This window comes from Takifugu rubripes, chromosome 16, assembly GCF_901000725.2.
Source record: "Takifugu rubripes chromosome 16, fTakRub1.2, whole genome shotgun sequence".
Classification (NCBI taxonomy): Eukaryota; Metazoa; Chordata; class Actinopteri; order Tetraodontiformes; family Tetraodontidae; genus Takifugu; species Takifugu rubripes.
The window spans coordinates 4,125,455-4,147,968 of NC_042300.1; the positions used below are offsets into that span (position 1 = coordinate 4,125,455).

Here is a 22,514-nt window from a genome sequence, read left to right on the forward strand (position 1 = left end):
CAGTTGTAGTTCTTCCATTCGGCCACAGCGCGTCGCTGTTTGATCAAATTTATCCACAGTCGAGTTTGTTGTTTTTAGCAGAATAACAGAAAAAAAACTGAAGCTGTTTATGCGTTTGTCGTGTCCAACGACATATTTGCTATTCCAAAGTTAACTGAGCCTCTTTTAAAGTATGTCATTCCGAACGTGGGCCTTTTAACTCGGTGCCAGCAGTGAAGTCTCCGTCCACGCCCCCGTGTCGGCCCGTGATGGCTCATAGTTCTGCAGCTGATCTCCGTCGCAGGAATGAAAACAAGAGATTGAGGGGGGTGGAACTGGCATGGATGCACTCCTATCAGCACCATCGTCACATAAAATTAGATTGCCGTCTCCTGGAGGTCCGCGGGGACGCGGTTATATAATCAAATATGTGGGGAAGGGTGGGGGCTCCGAGCTTTGTAATATAGCCTGGATTGTTTAAATATACATGGAGCCGGTGCTGCTGATGACAAGGCCATGATGAGAGTGATAAGAGAGAAGCAGGCGGAGAGAAGCGTGCACGCATGTCAGGACGCACAGACAGGGGGGGGGGACAAGATGAGGGCTTTTCTAGCACAATAAGCGCTTAGACGGAGTAAACAAGGCTGCTGCCTGGCTCTGATTGCTGGGTGTGTGTGTGAGTGAGTGAGAGAGTGTGTGTGTGTCTTCGGTCTTCTAAGGTCTGCAGTATCTGCTGCTCCTCTGTTACGTGCAGCATGTGGAGGATTTTCACACGTGTGTGTGTTGAAGATGCGGAGACTTGAGCTCTGTCGTCGATGCCGACCTGATAAAGGTTCATTTTAATGAGTTTGTGGATGAAAACAGTCCGCATGATAACTGCATAATAGCACTCGCCGTTACATAACTAAAGGTTATTGACCTTAATTAACCGGTAATTAATGTTTCTTGTGAGACACATTCATGAATGGTCACTGCGAGGACGTTAATTTTCATCGTTACAGGAAGAGAAACGTCAGTAAATGTTAACAGTCTTTAATTAATAGAGATTACCGTCAAAACCCAATCATCCATTTTAACCGTTGTTATTAGTAAATACAGTAGTGTGTGTGTGTGTGTGTGTGTGTGTGTGTGTGTGTGTGTGTGTGTGTGTGTGTGTGTGTGTGTGTGTGTGTGTGTGTGTGTGGCCAGCAGTACTGCAGTCTCTCAGCTCTGGTCCGGCAGCTTAGTCAGCACTCCAACATCCTAAAGTAACCCACCGGGACAAACACAGCACACACACCCCCACACACACATGGGGTGGACAGACTATTTATTTCCTATGTTTTATTGGGCGGAGCCTCTTGTGTCATCTGTTAGTTCTGAAATCTGCACCACTACATGTTTCTCACTGTTTTTCCATTTCTAGCCTCTTTCTAAGTGACTCCAGGTCTGTTTTCAGCGGTGAGGCTGCTGATGTTTCAGGCTCCAGCTGAACTGGACGGTGACCTTCAGTCTGGTGATCTGACAGGCTGCAGAGATGCAGGAGCAGCAGGAGGAGGAGCAGGAGGAGGAGGAAGAGCAGGAGCAGCAGGAGGAGGAGAAGGAGGAGCAGGAGGAGGAGGAAGTGCAGGAGCATTAGGAGGAAGAGCAGGAGCAGCAGGAGGAGGAAGAGCAGAAGGAGGATGAGCAGGAGCAGCAGGAGGAGGAAGAGCAGAAGGAGGATGAGCAGGAGCAGCAGGAGGAGGAAGAGCAAGAGCATTAGGAGGAAGAGCAGAAGGAGGATAAGCAGGAGCAGCAGGAGGAGGAAGAGCAGGAGTATTAGGAGGAAGAGCAGAAGGAGGATAAGCAGGAGCAGCAGGAGGAGGAAGAGCAGGAGTATTAGGAGGAAGAGCAGAAGGAGGATAAGCAGGAGCAGCAGGAGGAGGAAGAGCAGGAGCATTAGGAGGAAGAGCAGAAGGAGGATAAGCAGGAGGAGGAAGAGCAGAAGGAGGATGAGCAGGAGCAGCAGGAGGAGGAAGAGCAGGAGCATTAGGAGGAAGAGCAGAAGGAGGATAAGCAGGAGCAGCAGGAGGAGGAAGAGCAGGAGTATTAGGAGGAAGAGCAGAAGGAGGATAAGCAGGAGCAGCAGGAGCAGCAGGAGGAGGAAGAGCAGGAGTATTAGGAGGAAGAGCAGAAGGAGGATAAGCAGGAGCAGCAGGAGGAGGAAGAGCAGAAGGAGGATGAGCAGGAGCAGCAGGAGGAGGAAGAGCAGAAGGAGGATGAGCAGGAGCAGCAGGAGGAGGAAGTGCAGGAGCATTAGGAGGAAGAGCAGAAGGAGGATGAGCAGGAGCAGCAGGAGGAGGAAGAGCAGAAGGAGGATGAGCAGGAGCATTAGGAGGATGAGCAGGAGCATTAGGAGGATGAGCAGGAGCAGCAGGAGCATTAGGAGGATGAGCAGGAGCATTAGGAGGATGAGCAGGAGCAGCAGGAGCAGCACCAACAGGCTGGTCCTACTCACTTCATCTGGACTGATTATCATACAAACACAGGTCATGCTTTGTGTCGGGGGATTAGCATTGATCACTATCACAGCGGTCTAGACTTTAGACTGTTACATGTAAAAGACTAAACAAACACTTGACGCTAAACATCCATTTGTAGTCCATTTGTAGAGTGTGTGTGTGTGTGTGTGTGTGCGCGTGTGTGTGCGCGTGTGTGTGTGTGTGTGTGTGTACAGATTCATCATCTCTTTAGCTTTCAGGCTGTAGATCCTAATTTGCTGCAGGCCTGAGACGTTTATTATCAGCGTATTGATTTGAATCTCCTCCAGATCAATGAGGCTGGTCACTGAACAGCAGTGAAATGTCAAGAAATCCTGGTGAAAAGATCAAAATGGAGGTAATAAAGGTAATAAAGTGTTTGTGTGTGCAGACAGTTAAAGGATCTCAGGGGCCGTCTCAGAACCTGCTGGTCTACTGGGATTTTTCACACACCAGCATCGTCTATAGAGAGAAACAGCCCAGTAAAACCTCAGAGGAGAAAACTGGTTTGAGCTGGTTTACACTGGACTGGAGCAGCTGAAGGCCCAGTCTGGAACTGGGAACACAAACTGGTCTGCTGAGACTGTTCTACCACCACGTGAAGGTGTTGCTGTGTTCCTGACTCAATCTGGCCCCTTTAAGCCTTAATTAAAGTCAAATTAATAACCCTCCTGAGTGTGAAGCACCTCCAGGGTCATCAGGTCCACCGCTGGGACGCTGGAATGTTGCCAATAACGTTACATGTTGAGCTTTGGAAGAACCGTCTGTGGAACCGAGCCCTTAAATGTGAGATGGGGGGGGTGTTGGATGGGTTTGGTTCATCCTGGTCAGGCTGTTGTTGACGATGGTGTAATTAAGTCTGATCAAGCAGCTTCCATCACCAGGGAGACTCAAGATTTACCCCAGGACGGAAGGTTATCGATACTGACCTTATTCATGGCGCTTGTTATGGTTACCATGGAGATTCTGTGCTGCAGGGGGGCATTTACATTAATTAAGTCATTAATTGTCGGTATGACGATGCCATTTATGTTTTACATCATTAATCATTTTGGACAACCTGAAAAGAATGAGCTGTTGTGCGTGTGTGTGCATGCGTGCGTGTGTGTGTGTGCGTGTGTGTGTGTGTGTGTGTGTGTGTTGCTTTAAAACAGAAATGGGTGTTTTCCAGGTGCTGCAGAGCCTGAAAGTAAGAATTGTTATGCTGCTGCTGCACCGCTGGATCGATGTGGAGACGAGTCGGGGGAGTTGATTCTCTGCAGTGGAGTCTTTTTACACACACACACACACACACACACACACACACTGTCCAAAACCACCTCTGGAGTTCAGACCTCATCACTGATCTGATCTGGTTTTTGCTGCATCAGCATCTGAACATTCCAGCCATTTGTCTGCAGCCAGGTAAAGATCAGGTGACACAGGTGAACCATGGCTTTGAGAGAATCACAAGATCTGTGTGGGAGGGGTCCATCATGTGTGTCTTTGTGTGTGTGAGAGAGGGGGGGGGGGGCGGGGGAGTGATTTGTACTACAGAGAAGGGGCGACACAGGCAAAAAGTTATCAGAAGCGAGAGAGAGATGATGACAGTGAAAAAAGAGAGCAGGAAACCAGACCAAACATGGGCACAGGTGACGCACAGAGGATACCCAGTTTCCATAGCAACAGGCAGGTGCAAGACACTGGGAGCTAATCTAGCTTTCGATCTGCTGAGGCAAACCATTTGCATGCACATCGCAGTGTGAGTGGCCAATACACAAATACAGCCAATACAGCATGAACAGGCGGCAATGGGAAGAAGATGAAAGGGTGATGACAGAAAAGGGGGTGAGGCAGGAGCTAGGAGGGGAGATTAAAGGGGAGATGGGGGAGGAGTGTTGATCTGTACCCCAGAGTTGAATCACATCCAGGAGGAAAGAAAAGAGAGAAGTAAAAAGTCGAGATGGAACAGACAAATGAGCTGTATAATAACAGGCTGTGTGTGTGTGTAATTAATCATTCTAGCTAAAGCTAAAAGATTCTAAATGCGCCTTTGCCCTCAGGCATATTTGAGCGACCCCTCTTTTCTCATGATGCAACTAAAAGCTCATTAATGCTACATGTAGCCGTCATTAGCATTCTGTTGCCTGCCTTTCTGGTCCGTTCCAGATCGGACCTTTCTTTCTCAGACCTCTTGGCTCTCTTTGACCTTTGTGTTGTGACATTAGAAACGACCCCAAACGTCGCTTAGCTGCTTCATCGCCCGCCCTCGCGTTCCAGTAAACGGCGGCGCGTCGCCTTTAAATGATTTCGCCATCTTGGAACGGTTTCCATGGTGTGCAGAGATACGCACATTTTGGGTTCAGTTAGCCAGAAGGGACGTTAGCTTCTGGGCCAGTGCATCCTCCCAGCGCCTGTTTGTTTCCTTCTGATCCGACCGCCATTGCTGTTGCTATATCGCAGCGTGTTGCGTGTTGCGTGTTGCGTGTTGCGTGTGGCGCCGCCTCCTCTCGCCGTCGAGACCTCGCCGAGCTTCTTTCTCGTTCCTCTATTGTTTGAATGTTTGCTGAGTTGCATAACTTTATGTTGCCTCCATCGGTGTTTTAAGAGCTGCTCTCCTCTACGGCGTCTAAATTTGGCCTGAGCTCTCGGGGGAAAGGGGAGGGGGGTAAACAACCAGAAAGAAAATAGTGAATAAAGCAAAGGGAACAGAAAAGGAGGGAAAGCGGAGGCCAGGGAATGCTGGAGCTGCTGGTCGACTTCACTTCCACACTTATCAATGTCACCACCCACTCCCAGCTTATCAATACCTCAATTATCTGATGGAAAATCACTGCCCGAGTGGGCTGAGAGACACTGCAGGCTGTCCTTCATCCATGTCTCTGTTGGTCCAGAGGATCAGAGTCTGACATGAACGAGCTCAGAACAAGTCTGGAGCACATGTGTCAAACTCAGTCCTCGAGGGCCACGATCCTGCCGGGTTTTCTGTCCTCCTAAATGCATTCAGTGGGATAGAAAACCTGGCAGGATCGTGGCCCTTGAGGACTGAGTTTGACATGCCTGGTGGAGGGTCCAGACCAGTCCAGGACAGGGGCCCAGCTGGACCTGAAGTGATGCTAATAACGTGCAGCGTAGCTTCATGAGCATCTCTGCGTGTGGCCGATCAGGAGACGCAGATGATCTTATTGACGGAGTTTGTTGAAGTTGATGGAGTCTTTAGTGCTTTGTGCAGTGGGAGGGGCTTATTTTCCCCAAAAATGTCTCCACTCGGGGTGCGTTCACACAGCTCCGTTAGCGTGTTAGCTACAGTGACTCAGGACGATATTTGTGGAAGGCAGATTTTAGTGCTGAGTCACAGCGGGGCTGCTGCACCTCCCCCACACCGATCCAGGCTGTCCTCCTCTCCCATCCTGCCCTCCTTCTCTCCTCTTCTCTTCTGTCCATCAGGTGATTTCACCCTTTAGCAGCTCACCCTATTTTCAGGTTGTGGAGCCTGTTTGTTTTTATCTTAGCTCCGCCCCTCTCACCTTCTGATGAAGTTTAATTAGCAATCAGAGTTTTGTGCCTGTCAGCCATAGGCGATAATCCTGTGGCTAATCTTCTCTTCCGCTCGCAGCATTTAGCTCTTTGACCGGGAGACGAGGAGCGCTCGACTTCAAAGGTTTCTGAAAAGTTAGTTATTCTCTTTAATCCCTGTGAAAATCCCTCGCTCTAATGGATCAAAGAAGGAAAGTGAAGAAACGCTTTGTTCTCTCCATCCTTCTCTCTATCCGTTCTGCATAAAAGAGCTGATGTTTACTGTCAACAGCTGTTCCCTGGAGGTCAGAAACGTGCCAGATAAGAGACGTTTCCAGCATTTAGCAGCGATAACCTCTCTGAGGCCAAAAAAACGGAACAATACTGATCAACAAAATCTTGTTTTTTTACTGTGTCACTGCTGCTTTGAACTACGCGCGCTTGTTTCTGCGGCTACGTGCACCAGAGCTAAGGTCTCTCTGAGGCCTCCACGCTGGACCGGGAGCTGCGACCTCAGCACAAATGTAACAGTCACGGGCGATGCTAACCACCACATCACTGGTCCAACTGTTCGCTACGGGAAGATAATCCCGGCATCCAAAGTTGTGACTGATCTTCATTCGTTGATTCATGAAGTTCATCTAAACACTCTCATTATGAATCATTTAGGACCCCTAAAATGGACTTGAAGACCATTTTTGGGCCGCGAGCCGCAGTTTCCAACACTCGTTTGATCAAGTCCAATTACTCTTTTGAATTCAGACAAAACCAGTGTGATTCACCTCCAGCTAGTCCTGATTAGCCTCATCATAGTGCTGTAATACTGATCAAACAGACAGAAGACCTGTAGATTGATTTCAGCCCCCCCCCAGCTGGATTCTTCTCCTCTGGCTCTCCTCTACAAATGGATTTTTCATGCACGGTTATCATTATCATTAATTTAGCAGACAGGTCCACTTCAGAGCTGCTGAACACTGATTTGTTACCGTGCCAGGCGGGGGGGGGGGGGGGGGGGGGGGGGGGGGGGGCAGCATTCCCACACTGCCGCTGTCGTTGTGGACCGTTCAGCAGGGAAGCGCTGAGAAAACATCAATCAGTCTGACGGTTTGTCTATAATTGATCGGAAGTTGGTTGTAAACCGTGCGTCTAGGATTTAAACCATGAGTGCGGCAGAGGGACGGTACAGGTGTGTCACACTCACGTCACCATCGTGTAAACATGAGTGTGACAGAGGGACGGTACAGGTGTGTCACACTCACGTCACCATCGTGTAAACATGAGTGTGACAGAGGGACGGTACAGGTGTGTCACACTCACGTCACTATCGTGTAAACATGAGTGTGACAGAGGGACGGTACAGGTGTGTCACACTCACGTCACTATCGTGTAAACATGAGTGTCACACTCACGTCACTATCGTGTAAACATGAGTGTGACAGAGGGACGGTACAGGTGTGTCACACTCACGTCACCATCGTGTAAACATGAGTGTGACAGAGGGACGGTACAGGTGTGTCACACTCACGTCACCATCGTGTAAACATGAGTGTGACAGAGGGACGGTACAGGTGTGTCACACTCACGTCACTATCGTGTAAACATGAGTGTCACACTCACGTCACTATCGTGTAAACATGAGCGTGACAGAGGGACGGTACAGGTGTGTCACACTCACGTCACTATCGTGTAAACATGAGCGTGACAGAGGGACGGTACAGGTGTGTCACACTCACGTCACTATCGTGTAAACATGAGTGTGACAGAGGGACGGTACAGGTGTGTCACACTCACGTCACCATCGTGTAAACATAAGTGTGACAGAGCTGCAAAACCAGCCTGAAACAATGTCGTCATTCCTAGCAGAGCTTAACTAGCCAACCGTAGCTATCATGAGAGAACCACTGAGGACAAGGCTAGCAAAGCCTTCTACTGGTTATACTGGGACAGAGATGGTTAATGACTGGTTATACTGGGAGATAGAGGGTAAATGACTGGTTATACTGGGAGATAGAGGGTAAATGACTGGTTATACTGGGACAGAGAGGGTAAATGACTGGTTATACTGGGAGATAGAGGGTAAATGACTGGTTATACTGGGACAGAGGGAGTAAATGATTGGTTATACTGGGACAGAGAGGGTAAATGACTGGTTATACTGGGACAGAGAGGGTAAATGACTGGTTATACTGGGAGATAGAGGGTAAATGACTGGTTATACTGGGACAGAGAGGGTAAATGACTGGTTATACTGGGAGATAGAGGGTAAATGACTGGTTATACTGGGACAGAGAGGGTAAATGACTGGTTATACTGGGACAGAGAGGGTAAATGACTGGTTATACTGGGACAGAGGGGGTAAATGACTGGTTATACTGGGAAAGAGACAGTTAATGGCCTGGTTATACTGGGACAGATGGGGTAAATGACTGGTTATACTGGGACAGAGAGGGTAAATGACTGGTTATACTGGGGCAGAGAGAGTAAATGACTGGTTATACTGGGAGACTCTGGAAGGCAATGCTGCAAGTTCTTAAAGATGTGAGCAATCCCAGGCTGTCCTGCACATTTACGGTGATTAAGGATCTCCCACGTGATCCCGACATACCTCAGCTTAGATAAAATTAATAAATGTCCACGTGCAGCTGTCCATTTTGACCCCCTCTTTCTCTCTGGCAGATATCTATTAAAAGCGGCTGCTGACGTCAAAAGTGTCCGCCATCTTTGTCGAGAAGCTGCACTGCCCCCCCCTTTCACCCCCTCCTCCTCCTCCTCTTCCTCCTCCCCATTGAAGAAGCTGAGAGGTGGACGGAGCCGACGCGCAGTGCCTTTGCAGCATCCCGGGCAGATACGGACGGAGGCTGCAAACGTTTAGCCGACAAACGCTGATTTTTTTCCCGGCACGCTGACTGCGGGGCACCGACCACGGCCACAGGTAAGAGCTCACGCAACCTCCCGCCCCTTCAACCGCGTTTAATAACAGCTTTGCGGGTCTTGCGCAGTGAAGGAGCGGATACTCGCCACTTTGCGCACGATGATCTGTTCTTTTCTGGCGGAAAAATGTCGTTTTTATCCAAAGGAAATTGGCGGAGGAAGCGGGGGATGCGGTGCGTGACCCCCCTGACGATAGATCTGAAAAGCGCTGCGGGATGGCTGCGGTGCGCTAAAATGCGTGTCTGCGCCCCATCGATGCGGGCGTTTTTTTTTTTGCATCAGCACCTCGGACAGCGGCTGAACCAGAACACGACGCGCCGCATTGAGGTGCGGGAGGTGTCGCGTCTGACCCGCAATTTCACGGAGAGATTTAACGGTGTTTTCCGGCGCGACAGGAGCGGACACACGCAGAATTCCGCTGTATCCATGTGACGCAAACTGGAATCGTTATTTTAAAAGAGGGATTTGGATGATGGAGGGATGTGTGAAGTAAACTGCGCCATGGAGATGTGTGTGTGTGTGGGGGGGGGGGGGGGGGGGGGGCAGCGATAAAAACAGGAAGGGGGGAGGGGGGGGGGGTCCGTGAATGCGTCGCGTCCTTTTCTTTATTTTTATACGCAGTGGCTTTGCCGCGTTTGCGTGACTCAAAAAAAAAAGCTGTCGGGATCGACACGATGGCGGGTTGAAGGTGAGGGCTGAGGCGGGGGCGCAGAAACCCGCACTATGACACTCCCCTCCTCTTCCTCACCCTTCATCTCATTCATCCACGCTGTCAGTGAGCCGTTTTCACGCCCGCCACGTGCACAGGTGTGTCCCCGGCGGGATTATCTTGCTGCGCACTCACCTCCATCTTCTGCAGGAGGCTTCGTGATCTGGTCACGTGAGGCGTGTCCATGCGGCAGATTAGGGAAGTTTATTGATCTTCTGACCTGGATTATGTTCTGCAGCACGAGACCGAATCACCTGAATTTACCTGTGGAAGGGTCCGAACTTCCTGTTTAATCTGCACACGAATATGACAGGGGTGCGCACATAAATGTCTTCATGTTGTGCTTGTTGCATCGTTAGACTGCAGGGGGGGGTCAGGCTTGTGAGAACGAGCCCCCACTCCGATAAAGCGTGAGTCACAGCCTTTCCCAGAGACCCCCTCCTCGTTGGTCTGAGGATGCGGCTGGATTGAAGCCTCCAGCGTTGTCGGTTCTGACGTCCTCCCGTCTGAGAGGTTCCTCCAACCACTCGCCTCAGGTGCTCCACCGCCGCCACGCGCTGTAAATAGCGGTGGTGGCGGAGCCCGACAAAAGGAATAAGCTGAAAACACCACGGCAGAATCATCTCGGAAGATTAGACGCTGGATTTTATCCCAGAAAGGAATAAAAGGAGAAAAAAGAGACTCTGTGTCTGTTTCCAGGTGATGATTATGGGATATTTTCTTATAAAATCACCACGAGCAGGGAAACAAAACATAACCCGAATCTTGAAAAGATCTTGTTTTTAGTCGCCAACATGGCAGTAGCGTAGCTTAGCTTAGCTTAGCCAACTGGAACAAGTAAGGAACAGCTTTAGTCCCAAATGTTATAAAAATATAACTTTAAATAGAAAATACAACAGAAAAATAAAATCAATTCTTGCCACAATTTGCAGAAAGCGGATTAAGCGGCTGGTTAAAATCTGTGGCCCATTAGCTTAGCTTAGTTTAGCACAAACACTGGAAGAAGTGAGAATTAGGACAAATTCTACATTTCCAAACTGAAAAATGACTTTTGGACACAACAACTTCTTCAGCCGAGGCCGGGTTCTGCTCCTGGACTCATGTAGAGACCCGTTTACAGTTTGAGATCCACCAGAACCAGAACGTCAGCCCTGGATCCGCCCCCTCAGCTCTCGGGGGACGACCTCGCCGAGACGCTGAAAAACAGACAAAATGGCTGCCGCCCCGCTGCGGCGCCACGCCGAGCGTCCCGCGTGTCCCCGACCACGTTGGAACATTTCAATTCTGTCAGATTTTCTGCTGCTTCGCACTTCCAAACATCCTCAGACGTGCGTGTCACGTGCGCTCCAGCGCTGAAATGAGCAGGTGAAGCTTCCCTCTGTCTGTCAGGATGCTGCCGGTTCTGCTTCAGCCTCAGAGTTCCTGGAACCTTTGGAGGAGCCTTTCTGGAACGATGGTCTAAATTTAGATGGCGTGGAGGGTTTCATGTGGCGTTCGTGGGTTTTTCCTTCTAGATTTCTTGAGGCGTGGGCGGAGCCTGGAGGGTTCCCAGCTCCTGGGAGGCGATGCTGAAGGGCTCCATCTGAGTATCTGGTGGTTTGTTTCATCGTAGTCGTGATATTTCACTTGTTGGCGCGCGGAACGACCACGACTCAGCTATTTTTTAAATTTGAATGCAGCAGTTTGATCAGAACTTTCTCCGTCTGGGTTCTGCCTCAGATTCCATCCGATGTGGCGAGCCGCCGTGTGTCGCCGGCTCCGCCTTCAGAGCATCGTAACCCGGCGTTGACTCGGCGGCGTTGACCTGTCCCGCGTGAAACGTCATGTGACCACGACCCCGCAGCACCTAAACCGTCATCTGTGACGCCAGCAGATGGTTTAGCCTGTTGTCCAGCGTGAAGGCTAACGATAGCGTAAAAAAGACGCCACCTTGTGGCCGATTCTGACACCTGAACAAGCCAAACAGCTTCCTCACGAGCTCCCAGCTCCTCCTTCCTGTCCCCACCCCCCCACGATGGCACGTGAACCGCGCGGTGCTTCTCAGGAGCGCGCACGTGCAGGGCACCGCGTGACATGGGAGAGCGAGCGAACTGTAACAGAGAAGCTACGTGACTGTGATACCAAGCGAGCGCCTCCCGATCGATGACGCGATCCGTCATTTTAGCTCCGGAATGAGAGCAGCTTCCGGCTCGCAGCGGCGCCGTCTCTGCCAGAGGCGGCGACACGACACGTCCTCTGTGATTTACTCATGAGCGCGCTGACGTGCCCGCTAGCATCCCGATGGCGTGTTGAGCTCTACATACGTGACGCAGGAGGCGGCCTCCTCACCTACCCACTGGTCACAGCGGGGCGGCGGCCCTCGCCACCGGCGATCTCTGAGCGTCTTTGTTTTCACACGAAAACCTCGAAAATGATTCGTTGCGGTCGCCAGGGAAACGCCCACGTGATCCGCGGAGCTTTGGCCGCTGCTTTATTTACCGTCCAGCTCGAGGTGTCAGAGCTTTAATCCAGGAGAACAAAGAGAACAAAAACCTGAGGATCAATCAAGATCAAGGCAGACAGGAAGTGACTTCAGTGACACGCAGCTGGAGGAGGAAAAGGGGGAGGAGCCTAATCCAGTTACCTGTAGATGTGACCTCCTGCAGGGAGAACCCTCGTGGATCGTAAATGATAACGTCTTCTTAACTTCCCCTTCTGTTTCCATGACGATGGAAGGCTGAGCGAGTAAGAAGGATGTTGGATTTAGATCACGCCACTTTACTCCACGCCATAAATCTCTGTCGTGCTGTAAATTTAATCATATCGGTAATCAGCGCGTCTCGCTGTGCCTCAGTCAACGCACGTGTAATGAAGTGTGTGTGTGTGTGTGTGTGTGTGTGTGTACGTGTGTGTGTTTGCCTTAGAGCTTTCCTGACTTTATGAGGACTCTCGATGTAACTCGGAGACGCTAAAGCTGAACCTGTTGACCATTTCCTGTTTCCATAAACCCTGATAACATGTTAGCAACAGGCTAACCCCAAGATGGACACCTGACCTCCGTGTGTGTTTTGGATCCAGGTTTCCATGGTGACCTTCCTAAATTAAACGTAAACATGCTCCGACCATAAAGACGAGCTAGTGATCCAGCCAGTTCCCCCGTTAGCTGTTGTTGACGCTGGTTCCAGGCGCTAGCGTCGCCTTTTTGTGTGGAACTCAGTCGTCCTCTTTTGCTTCAGCGAGTCTCCGTAAAGATCTGACACGACTCACGAAAGAACTGCAGCCTCTAGTTTATGTAACCCAAGATGGCCGACGCTGTCGCGGTGGCGGACGGGGCGGCGAGATGGCGTAAACGGGGACAGTAAACCTGCACCGGGGGACTTTTCTGTCCGCGTTGGTGATGCGGCGGGAACAGCTGGAGGCTTGACGCATGTCCAGGTGGGGTCGGCGCCATCTGTCCCGCATCGTTGACATCAACCACAAGAATTTCAAACACGACTTTGTTCAAGTAGATTTTTATTTTTTTTGGGCTTCTTTTGCTGTTTTCAACAATTCAAGTCGACATTAAACACTTTAATCTTATCGAAGAAGGTTGATTTAGAAGAAAAATGGTAGCTGAGTTAGCTGTCTATGGGTTGCTAACTGGTTAGCCTCGGCCTTTTACCAGCTTGCTCCTTCAACTCAGCTACGATTTCTGCATCGCCTCCTAGCATTAGCACTTAGCTGTAGTTGCAAAACTGAGATGGCCGTGGTTGTCTGATGATAAATGATGTAGCTGCTTATTGATGACATATTTGAGGGTTCGGGGGAGTTTCTTTGGCAATAGGCCAACGTGGTCCACACCGATACCTGAATCGTACTACCTGTGTCGCCAAAGAAGCTAATGCTCTGAGATGTACGAGCGTCAATGTAGAGAAGACAACTTTTTGTGATGTTAGCGTCCATCATTACTCTTACCTTCGGCTCTAAAGCCTCTCGTTGCTCCTGGATTAGCGTTTTATGTTTACGAAGCGATTTAGACGCTTTAATTCGGATGCTAATCTGTGCTGGTGTGCTGCAGCCGCATCCAGTGATGTTGGCTAACTCGTCTGACAGAACATGAGCGGCTTCATCAGCCAACATCCTCAAACCCGTGAACTGGGCTAGCAGCCACGAGGCTAATAATCCCCCCAAATCCCCGTCTGCTCCTTTAACGTCTGACAGATTCTAAATCTCAGTCTGCATGTTGTGATCCGTAATCTGGAATAGGACGTGTTTTAGATGGGAACCTGTGGCTTCATCTGGCTCCCGGAGCGTGAGTGTATCACCTTGCTCAAGGGCATCTTGACAGGCCGGCGGCTGCATGATGGATGTGCTTCAACCGCAACATGAACAGGAATTCTGATCCAGCTCTAATCTCTAATAACCCCCTTGACGTTCAGGTGAAGCGTCTGTTGGTCCGATTCTGCTGTTTTTGTTCTCATTTGTTTGATGCGGCGAAAACGCCGTTTCAGCCTAGCGCTGCTGCCTTGAAGCTGTCTGTGGACTCAGGTGTCTTCCTCTCCTCTTCCAGCTCTCCCGACGTTCCCACTAGGATCTTCTCTCGCCTGCTGGAGACCCTCTCCACCCCCCACATCTAGCAGCAATGGCAGATGACGCGGACATGCGCAATGAGCTGTCGGACATGCAGCAACGAGCCGACCAGCTGGCCGACGAGGTGAGAGCGATGAGCTAGCAGGCGTTAGCTTAGCCGCATGTCGAGTCATGTGGCGGTGACCTTGACCTTTGACCTTAGGTAGCAGTTTTGATTGATGCTAACGCTTCGGTGGTGTTTATATGTGAGTCAGCGTGTGGTGAGTATGAGCCGGTCGAGCTCAGAACCGCCGCCGCTCGCCCAGTATCTAACGCCGCGCTGCCTGTGGTCTGTGGGTTCCTGCTGGAGTGAGAAGCAACGCAAGCCAGAGCAGATCAGCCCACAACCCCCCCCCCCCCCACATGTGACTCACACTGGCACAGCTGAGCAGAATATTAAACACACACACACACACACACACACAGAGCAGTGAAACACGCCAGGCCAGGCACAAAATGGCGACATCAGAATCCGAGTTTTTGCCTCTGACGCTGGCTCACAGATCCGACGGGAGTCTGAGCGCTGCTCTGGAATCATCCTGGATCCCAGCGGGATCGGCGGAATAGCCTGGGGGGGAAATGAGGTGGGCGGGGCCAAAGGGGAGCTGGTATGTGAGCAAGATGGCAGGAAGTCATAAGAATTTCATTGAGGAGAACGTCGCAAATCGGTCAGCAGGTCAGAGCACGGATGATCGATGAACACGAGATATTGATCGCTCGTGAGTGTGATCGGCCATCGGCTGACCTAACACGCCAGAGATTAACGGTTCTCTCTCTCTCTGCAGTCGCTGGAGAGCACTCGCCGTATGCTGCAGCTGGTGGAAGAGGTAAGAAAACACATCGTAAACCACCAGCGTTTTTCAATTGTAGGAGGGGGGAGGGGCCATGATTCCCGACGCTCCGGGATCTAATGTCTACCGAAGCTGTGAGATGCACAAGAGAACGTGTCACTCCGCCTCCACAGCCAGCCAACTAATCATGTTAGCATCCGGATAATTCACAGAAGAGCGGCGGAACCGTCCATACGTGGTGGTTGTCGTTAGCCTCGCAGGAGTCGTTTGCATCCATGCTAGTCCAGGAAGGTTTCCTCATCTGCTAATGTTAGACGTAAAATTCCACCACACTACAGTGAAAACGTTGTCTTTGCTGGCAGATATATTAGCTTAGCATTAAAAAAAAAACATCCAGATATTTCTCTTTGGTCAAGAAAACATCAAAGCAATAAAAGACCAGACTAAAACAGGTGCTATGTGCTAGCTTGCGTGTCCTTTCTGACGTCTGTCTCGTTTATCTTTGCTTCTTTTCCGCCGTCTGTGTGAGTAGAGCAAAGATGCCGGCATCAGGACTCTGGTCATGCTGGACGAACAGGGAGGTGAGTGTATAATTACATGTTAATTAACAGTTTACAGGCCAATCAGAATCAGAATCAGAGTACTTTATTGATCCCTTTAGGGGGTGTCCATTAGGGAAATTAGCATCTCCCCAAAGGAACGTACAGCACTGTTTAAAATATTAAAAATAACAGCACAAGGGCAGCTTTTTATTCACAGTCATGTCAACTGATTCTTTTTGTTCCCAGCGTTGTTGTTTAAATTTGGCTTTTGTTTTAATTCTATTAGCATTTTTTCCTTTCTTGGTTTGTATTTGTGTTTTCGCTATGAGAATAAAACAATAACATCGCAGGACTGTTGTGACTCAGGCGACAGCAGCACCAAAAAAAAAACGAGGCCCATGAATTATTAATTGTTGACGGTCTCGGCGGGGAACCTTGTTTTTCCCTCCGGCAGCCGCGGAGCCGAGTGACATCTGGGACTGAGCAGAGACCAGATGAAGACTCGCTAACCTTCGATTCACTTCCAGTGCCTTTGCTAACGCCAGATTAGCCGCAGCAACGACGCTTCTCTTCCAGCCTCACGTGCTCTTTGTAGAATCCCTGGTTGTAAAGAGCCTCATTCATGCGAAGCCTCAGTGACCAGCCGGGGACCCAACATTCCCACCCCAGCACAGCTCTGCTGACCTCTGACCTCCTGTTATTGACGCGGCTTGATTTGTTGCGGGTTGAAAAGCTTTTATTTCCTGACTGTCTCTGCAGACAACCGGGGATTCTGCAAAGCTGGAGGTCAAACTGCTCCATATTTAACTGTGCGTCACCTTTTCTCACTCTGCAGTCATGGATGGAAAATTCTCTGTGGAGCCGTCACCGACCCACCGCCCAACCTCAGCATGACACAAAGACCCCAGACTCATGAAAATACAACTGTGCTTACGATTCACTTCCAAATGTGTGATTTAAACATTCATTCATCGCTAGCGCTTTTAGCCCAACAGAAGCATTCATTTACCAATCAATGAAAATTCAGAGAATAACAGAATAATAATGAAAAAGTGAGCCTGACTGGATAAATAAGGAAGCCTGGCTGTGCCCAAAATCATCAGATTCAGTAGAAATACACAGATGATTAAGCTTCTGATATGAATGCTAAGCTAATAGCTACCAAGTTGCCTGAGTTCATTTAAATAGTGATGCTAATGTTCAGTTTCACCTCCACCTGAGGACGGGAAACTACTCCATGTTTACCCCGTGGTTTTTACCCCATTACTGATGCCTAGCACACTGGGCTAATGCTAATAAAATGATAGCAAGGACCCGGCTTTAGTGTCCGGACGGACAGCGTGCTAAAAGAACTAAGGGCCAGAATTCCAGAGGAATTAAGCATTCATTTAACGCCAGCAATTGCTGTGTTGTCCCAGTTTTCACCTAAAGGGGGCAGAACTGTGCAGAAAGATGCAAGAAGGCTTCAGAAAGTCTCCGTCACACTTAATTCAATGGGCGGCTGATAAGGGTCCATCCAAGCCTAGCTCTCGCTAAGCTAACATTAGCCAAGTGTAATTGTATTTCATCCCTCCAAACCAACTTGTCTCTCTCTGGATCTCTGAGCCCGACACACACGCACACACACGCACACACACGCACACACACTCATCATAAATCCTTGTTCTGTCAGTCGATGAAATTCATTCCGCTGCTGTCGTCCCTTCTGTCCTGACCAGAGCAACTCGATCGTGTCGAAGACGGCATGAACCATATCAACCAAGACATGAAGGAAGCCGAGAAAAATTTAAAAGATTTAGGGAAATGCTGTGGGCTTTTCATATGTCCATGTAACAAGTAGGTACTGACCACGTGCCCCGAAGGTTCCTTACATCTGTGGTGGCGTCCAGTTTCTTTCTTTTCTTTTCTTTTCTTTCTACGTTTTGACTTTCTTTCGTCACAGTGTCTGAAGTTGTTGTCTTCTCTCCTTTGTCTCTCTCTCTCTCTCTTCCTCCTCTCCTCTCGTGCTTCGCTCTGTGGGGGATAAATTGCGTTTAATCAGAGCAACTGGAGCGCATCGAGGAGGGAATGGACCAAATCAATAAGGACATGAAGGATGCAGAAAAGAATTTGAACGATCTAGGGAAATTCTGTGGTCTTTGCTCCTGTCCATGTAACAAGTAGGTGCTGCTTGCCTGCCTGCCTGCCTGCCATTCAAAAAGTGAAATTTCCCGACAAATCCGCGTTTAACCGGAGGTAGAAGTGACATCACAATGGCCACCAGCCAATAGACTGCTCTGCTGCGGCTCCAAACTGGGATTCACAACAATCCGGGTCGTGGCGCGCACAAGGCCGCGGTGCATCTCCACGTGTTGCCCGTCCGACACGCACGCACCAGGGAAGAATTTTGTTGCCATCATTCCTCCCTTTCAGGCTTAATCTTGTTCGTTTTCCCCCTCGAGGCAGCGTTAGAACGCCACTTGTGCGCTAGCTAACCCTCCCGATCCCAAAAAGCAGTCAAAAGTATTGAAAGGAGTCACTTTCAACTATCGTTTTAGATATTTTATGTATTTAGATGTTAGCTGGTTGCTAATTTTGGAGAGGACATTTGGTAGTTATCAGGGACGTCCTTGGCTTATCTTGCTAATGTTAGCAAAGGAGGACTTAAAGATCGGATCTTCCTGCAGAAGCTAGCATTAGCCCCCATAACTCCCATTAAACCCCCATAATAACCTTTTTTAAAAGCCCAGTCGTCCACGTTGGCTCCACCCAGCCGTCCACAAGTGCCTCCCCCCACCAAGTGTCCTTCTCCGGGTGCCCCCAGACTCTCCAAACACATTTAGAAGGGGAACGCCGGGGCGGGAGTTTTACAAATTGAACCAAAAGAGCAGGGCTGCGGCTGCCGAAGCATCCTGGCGCTCAGATCTTCCTCAGGTTGGTTCCGGGCGGGAAATCTGGGCGTCCAAGGTGCCTTCAGTCAGCCTGGTCCAGGACTGTTGGACACTTCTCCTCATCTGCATGACCTCTGCCACCACCGCGCCGCTCTTTAGGCATCGGGAAGGTTCCGTTTCCCCCCCACCACCACCATCCTCAGAACCTCCGAGCGACATGGAATGAGCGGCGAGCATGACCCCCCCGGAATGCTCATGCATGCATGACAGCACTAACAATGATGCTGATGATGATGTTTTTAAAAGCAAATGTTTGGGGAGGGGGGGATTTAGCGCACTTATCCGGAAGGAAAAATCCGTTTTAGGTCCAAAACGGTGCCAGAAGGTAAAATCTTTTCCTGTCTGGGTGTTCAGCGCAGAATAAGACCGGAGCCACGTGTAAAACATATACATTTAAACTCAAAATTCTGACTTTTTCACGAGGGTTTAGTTTTTCCAGAATTCCAAAGGGCCGAGCTAAGAATTCCGTGTCTCCAATCCCATCCTCCTTACAGAAAAGCCTCCATTTTTCCAGTTTAAAGTCAGACTTTCGAGTTTAAAAACAACGTTTCTTATATCTTTTACTCGCGGCGCTCGTCTTGTTCCTGGCGGAACGATTTCACGTAAAAATTCCATTGTCAGGTGACAGTGAACGCATCACGGTGCGTTCAAGCGCGAGGAGACAAACAGGAGCGATCCGAGTCCGAGATCCGTTCTGGGAGCCTGAAACTGGGTCGCGCTGTGGAACGGGTTGTCCCGCACCGGGTCCATCACGTCCTGTCCCGGGAGGAGTCGCTCACGTGCGAGAGCCGCCTGCTGGGACCTTGAGTGCACGCGGACGCGGACGAGCCTCGTGTTTATTCTGGGATGTTCCTCCCGACTTTGGATCAGAGTCTGCGACTCCTGGTTTTTGGACGCCGCATCTCGGTCGCCATGGCAACACACTCCATAGAAGGGGTTCGGTTTTGCCCCAGGATCCAAGACGCTGCCCAGATCAAATCAGATCATCTTTGTTCAGGTTAGAGAGGGGGACTAGATCCAGTCTGAGGCCTCATGGAGGGGGGGGGGGGTCCAGTGTTCTGCCTCGATCCGGTTCTGTTACAGCAGTGGTGGTTCTGCTCCTTTCAGGTCCAGGGTTAGAGAAGGGAAATGCACCAGAGAAAGAGGCTCTGGCTGGTCCTGAGTGAAGAATCTAGAAGGTTCTTCATCACTGACGTTACCAGAACCAGAACCAGAACCAGGACAACATTCCACAACACGAAACAGTGAAAAAAAAAGCCCAAACTGGATCCAAACCGGCTTCCTCTGGTTTTGCCGTGGTCCAGAACACGTCCTCGGCTGAGGTTCCGGCGCTCGCTGTGTTAGCGGAACCTCAGCGGATCAGAACCTGGAAGAACCCGTGTTCCAGAGCGACGGGGGAGGGGGCAGAGTCCAGCTGGGAACGTTCTCTGTTGACTCTCTCCAGTTTCCTGTGGCTTCTTCTGTGGTTTTGGCGCTTTGTTCTCGTTGCTCGTCGTCCTCTCTGCGATGTGGCGTCCTGTTCCGTGTCCGTCCGTCCGTCCGTCTGTGGCTCAGAGCTTCTGTTCCCTGTCACACGGGACCTTTTCAATGTGGGTCTGGGGGGACGTCAAGGTCCACAAGCTGATTCTGTTTCCTCCTTTGAGGTGGAGACGCGTTGAAGTTCTCAACTGCATGCGTTGTTTATGTTATATGTGACGTATAACATCAGCTCAGAACCAGAACCAGCCTGTAACAGACCCGGTCCACACCTGCTGTGCTCTGCCTGACCAAACGTCCCGATGCATGAAGCAGCATCTTTGTGTCAGCTGATCACGCCTGACGGTAGATCTGGTGGATCAGCCTGGTTCGGGTTCAGGAGGAACCGTCTCATCGGGCCGTTTGGTAACTCCTCCTCCTCCTCCTCCTCCTCCGTCACCGCCAGGATGAAGAGCGGAGCCAGCAAGGCCTGGGGGAACAACCAGGACGGGGTGGTGGCCAGCCAGCCCGCCCGCGTGGTGGACGAGCGTGAACAGATGGCCATCAGCGGAGGCTTCATCCGCAGGTACGACCCGTCCTCTGTGGCCAGAAGGTTCTGGCGGAGGAGAACCGTCCAGAACTTTCATAGAGGCGGTGACAGAGTAGCGAGCGTCTTCCCGTCTGCAGGGTAACGGACGACGCCCGGGAAAACGAGATGGACGAGAACCTGGAGCAGGTGGGCGGCATCATCGGCAACCTGCGCCACATGGCCCTGGACATGGGCAACGAGATCGACACCCAGAACCGCCAGATCGACAGGATCATGGAGAAGGTGCGCCGCCGCTCCAGCTTCGCTCCGCCTCCGACCTTCTCCAAAAATTCACGCTTTTGCTTCTTCCCTCAGGCCGATTCCAACAAGACCAGGATCGACGAGGCCAACCAGCGCGCCACAAAGATGCTGGGCAGCGGCTAAGCCCCGCCCCCTGCCCCGCCCCCCGCCCCCTGCTCAGCGTGGGCGCCGCGTCGCCGCACGCCGACAGGCGCCGATACGCTTTCATCATGGTATTGACCTTCTAGGTTTGCACACATGCACATATCGCCCCCTCCCCCGATGTAAATGTTGTTCTGTGTCGTCTGTCGAGCTTTTTCAAGATGATCGTCCTTGTAACGATGATTTCTTACCCCCGTCGTTCATTCTTTCCAGAGGTTGTATATAGTGCTGACTCGATGGCTCTCTAGCTCACCTGTGAAGTTTTTATTCTTTTTATCAGATATATCATATATTATTCTATACCACATATAAATCTATACGCTCTGGATGGCTAGCATATACTAGGAATGCTCTACAAGCTCTTTTTGTTCTTTTGGCCTTCGGTATCGTCTTGGTAACGCCCTCATCCCATTTAGGCTAACGCCGCGCTCCTTATTTCAGTGTTGTCACGACAGCAAGCTAACGGTGGCGGCCACAGGCCAAGAGCACTTACAATCCCGGGTTCGGTCCGTCGTGGATGCGCCCCCCCCCCATCGCTCATACTGAGTTACTGTTTTAGACGATGTGCAACTAGACTCTGTAGCCGTGTTAGACATTGCATTCCCAGTGACGTGAACTGTGTGTTTTCTGCATGACCGATGGTAGATTTTAGTCTTCTAAATAAAACCTGTCTGAAAAATATATCTAAAAAAAAAAAAAGAAGAAAGAAAACAAGACAACACGACGGCAGCAGACGACCAAGCGCATGCTCAGTATTAGGACGCCGTTGGTGGTTCCGTACTCCCGCAAGTTTGCAATAGTGCCACTCTTTCTGTCTCGATATTTACCGACTGTGACCATCTCGTTGTAAAATAACGCAAAAAGGGGGATCAAAAAACGTGAGATGAAGGCGACGAGAAAAACCAGGACGCGGGGGTTGTATTGCAAAAAAGAAAAAACAGACAAAAAAAATGACACACGACCTGTTTTCTAAACGATTCTGCAGCTCAGTGATGAAGACGTCGACTGTGCTGAGAGGCGAGGTGTGGTTGTGTTCTGTAACATAGGTTTTGGATGCTCTGGAAAACAAAAATAAATATAAATAAACGTTTGCAATGTAAAGCAAAGACGCGTATTTCTGAGAGATCTTACTTTTATAAGAAGACTGTACCTGTAAGTTTATTCTCCCTGTGTGGTTTGTTACTGGTTCCGAATATCGTAACGAAACGGAAACACAAAAAAAGGGGGTTTTGTTTGTTTCTTTGGTTGCTTCTGTACTTTAGAGCTATGCACACCAAAATCGCCAAAATGTCGAGTAGAGTTCGGTGATTTGAACCCAAACCTGGATGACGCGATAGGTCCGACCGTGAGATTGACGTCCTCAGCGCATGTAACATTAAAGACTCCCTCTCTGTATCCTGTTAGTGTGTGAAGTGGTGGACATTTTGTAGCTAGCTGAATTGATTAAAAGTAATAAACTCGAGTCACAACCGTGTCTGTCTTTATTGCTCGTCGACAGGCTTTGGTGTCTGACTTGTAGACGTTAACGTGACCGTCCACCCCCTCCGTCCCCCTACTCCAATTTGACTAAGATGATACAAAGTAAAATTCGTACGAGCGAACCCAG

General features: G+C 50.1%; 1 protein-coding gene across 2 annotated transcripts; it reads left to right on the forward strand.

Moving 5' to 3' along the window:
* The first annotated feature begins 8,746 nt into the window (after nucleotides 1–8,746).
* On the forward strand, nucleotides 8,747–22,370 carry snap25a (synaptosome associated protein 25a). Of its 2 annotated transcripts, none has more exons than XM_029849296.1 (8): nucleotides 8,747–8,904; nucleotides 14,141–14,284; nucleotides 14,985–15,026; nucleotides 15,523–15,571; nucleotides 17,251–17,368; nucleotides 20,384–20,503; nucleotides 20,605–20,749; nucleotides 20,822–22,370. In XM_029849296.1, the coding sequence occupies exons 2-8, from the start codon at nucleotides 14,213–14,215 to the stop codon at nucleotides 20,888–20,890; spliced, it is 615 nt and encodes a 204-aa protein (XP_029705156.1). In that variant the 5' UTR covers nucleotides 8,747–8,904; nucleotides 14,141–14,212; the 3' UTR covers nucleotides 20,891–22,370. The 2 variants fall into 2 exon arrangements, with proteins under 2 accessions (XP_029705156.1, XP_011610170.1); XM_011611868.2 differs by lacking the exon at nucleotides 17,251–17,368 and adding an exon at nucleotides 17,574–17,691.
* Nucleotides 22,371–22,514: the final 144 nt, after the last annotated feature.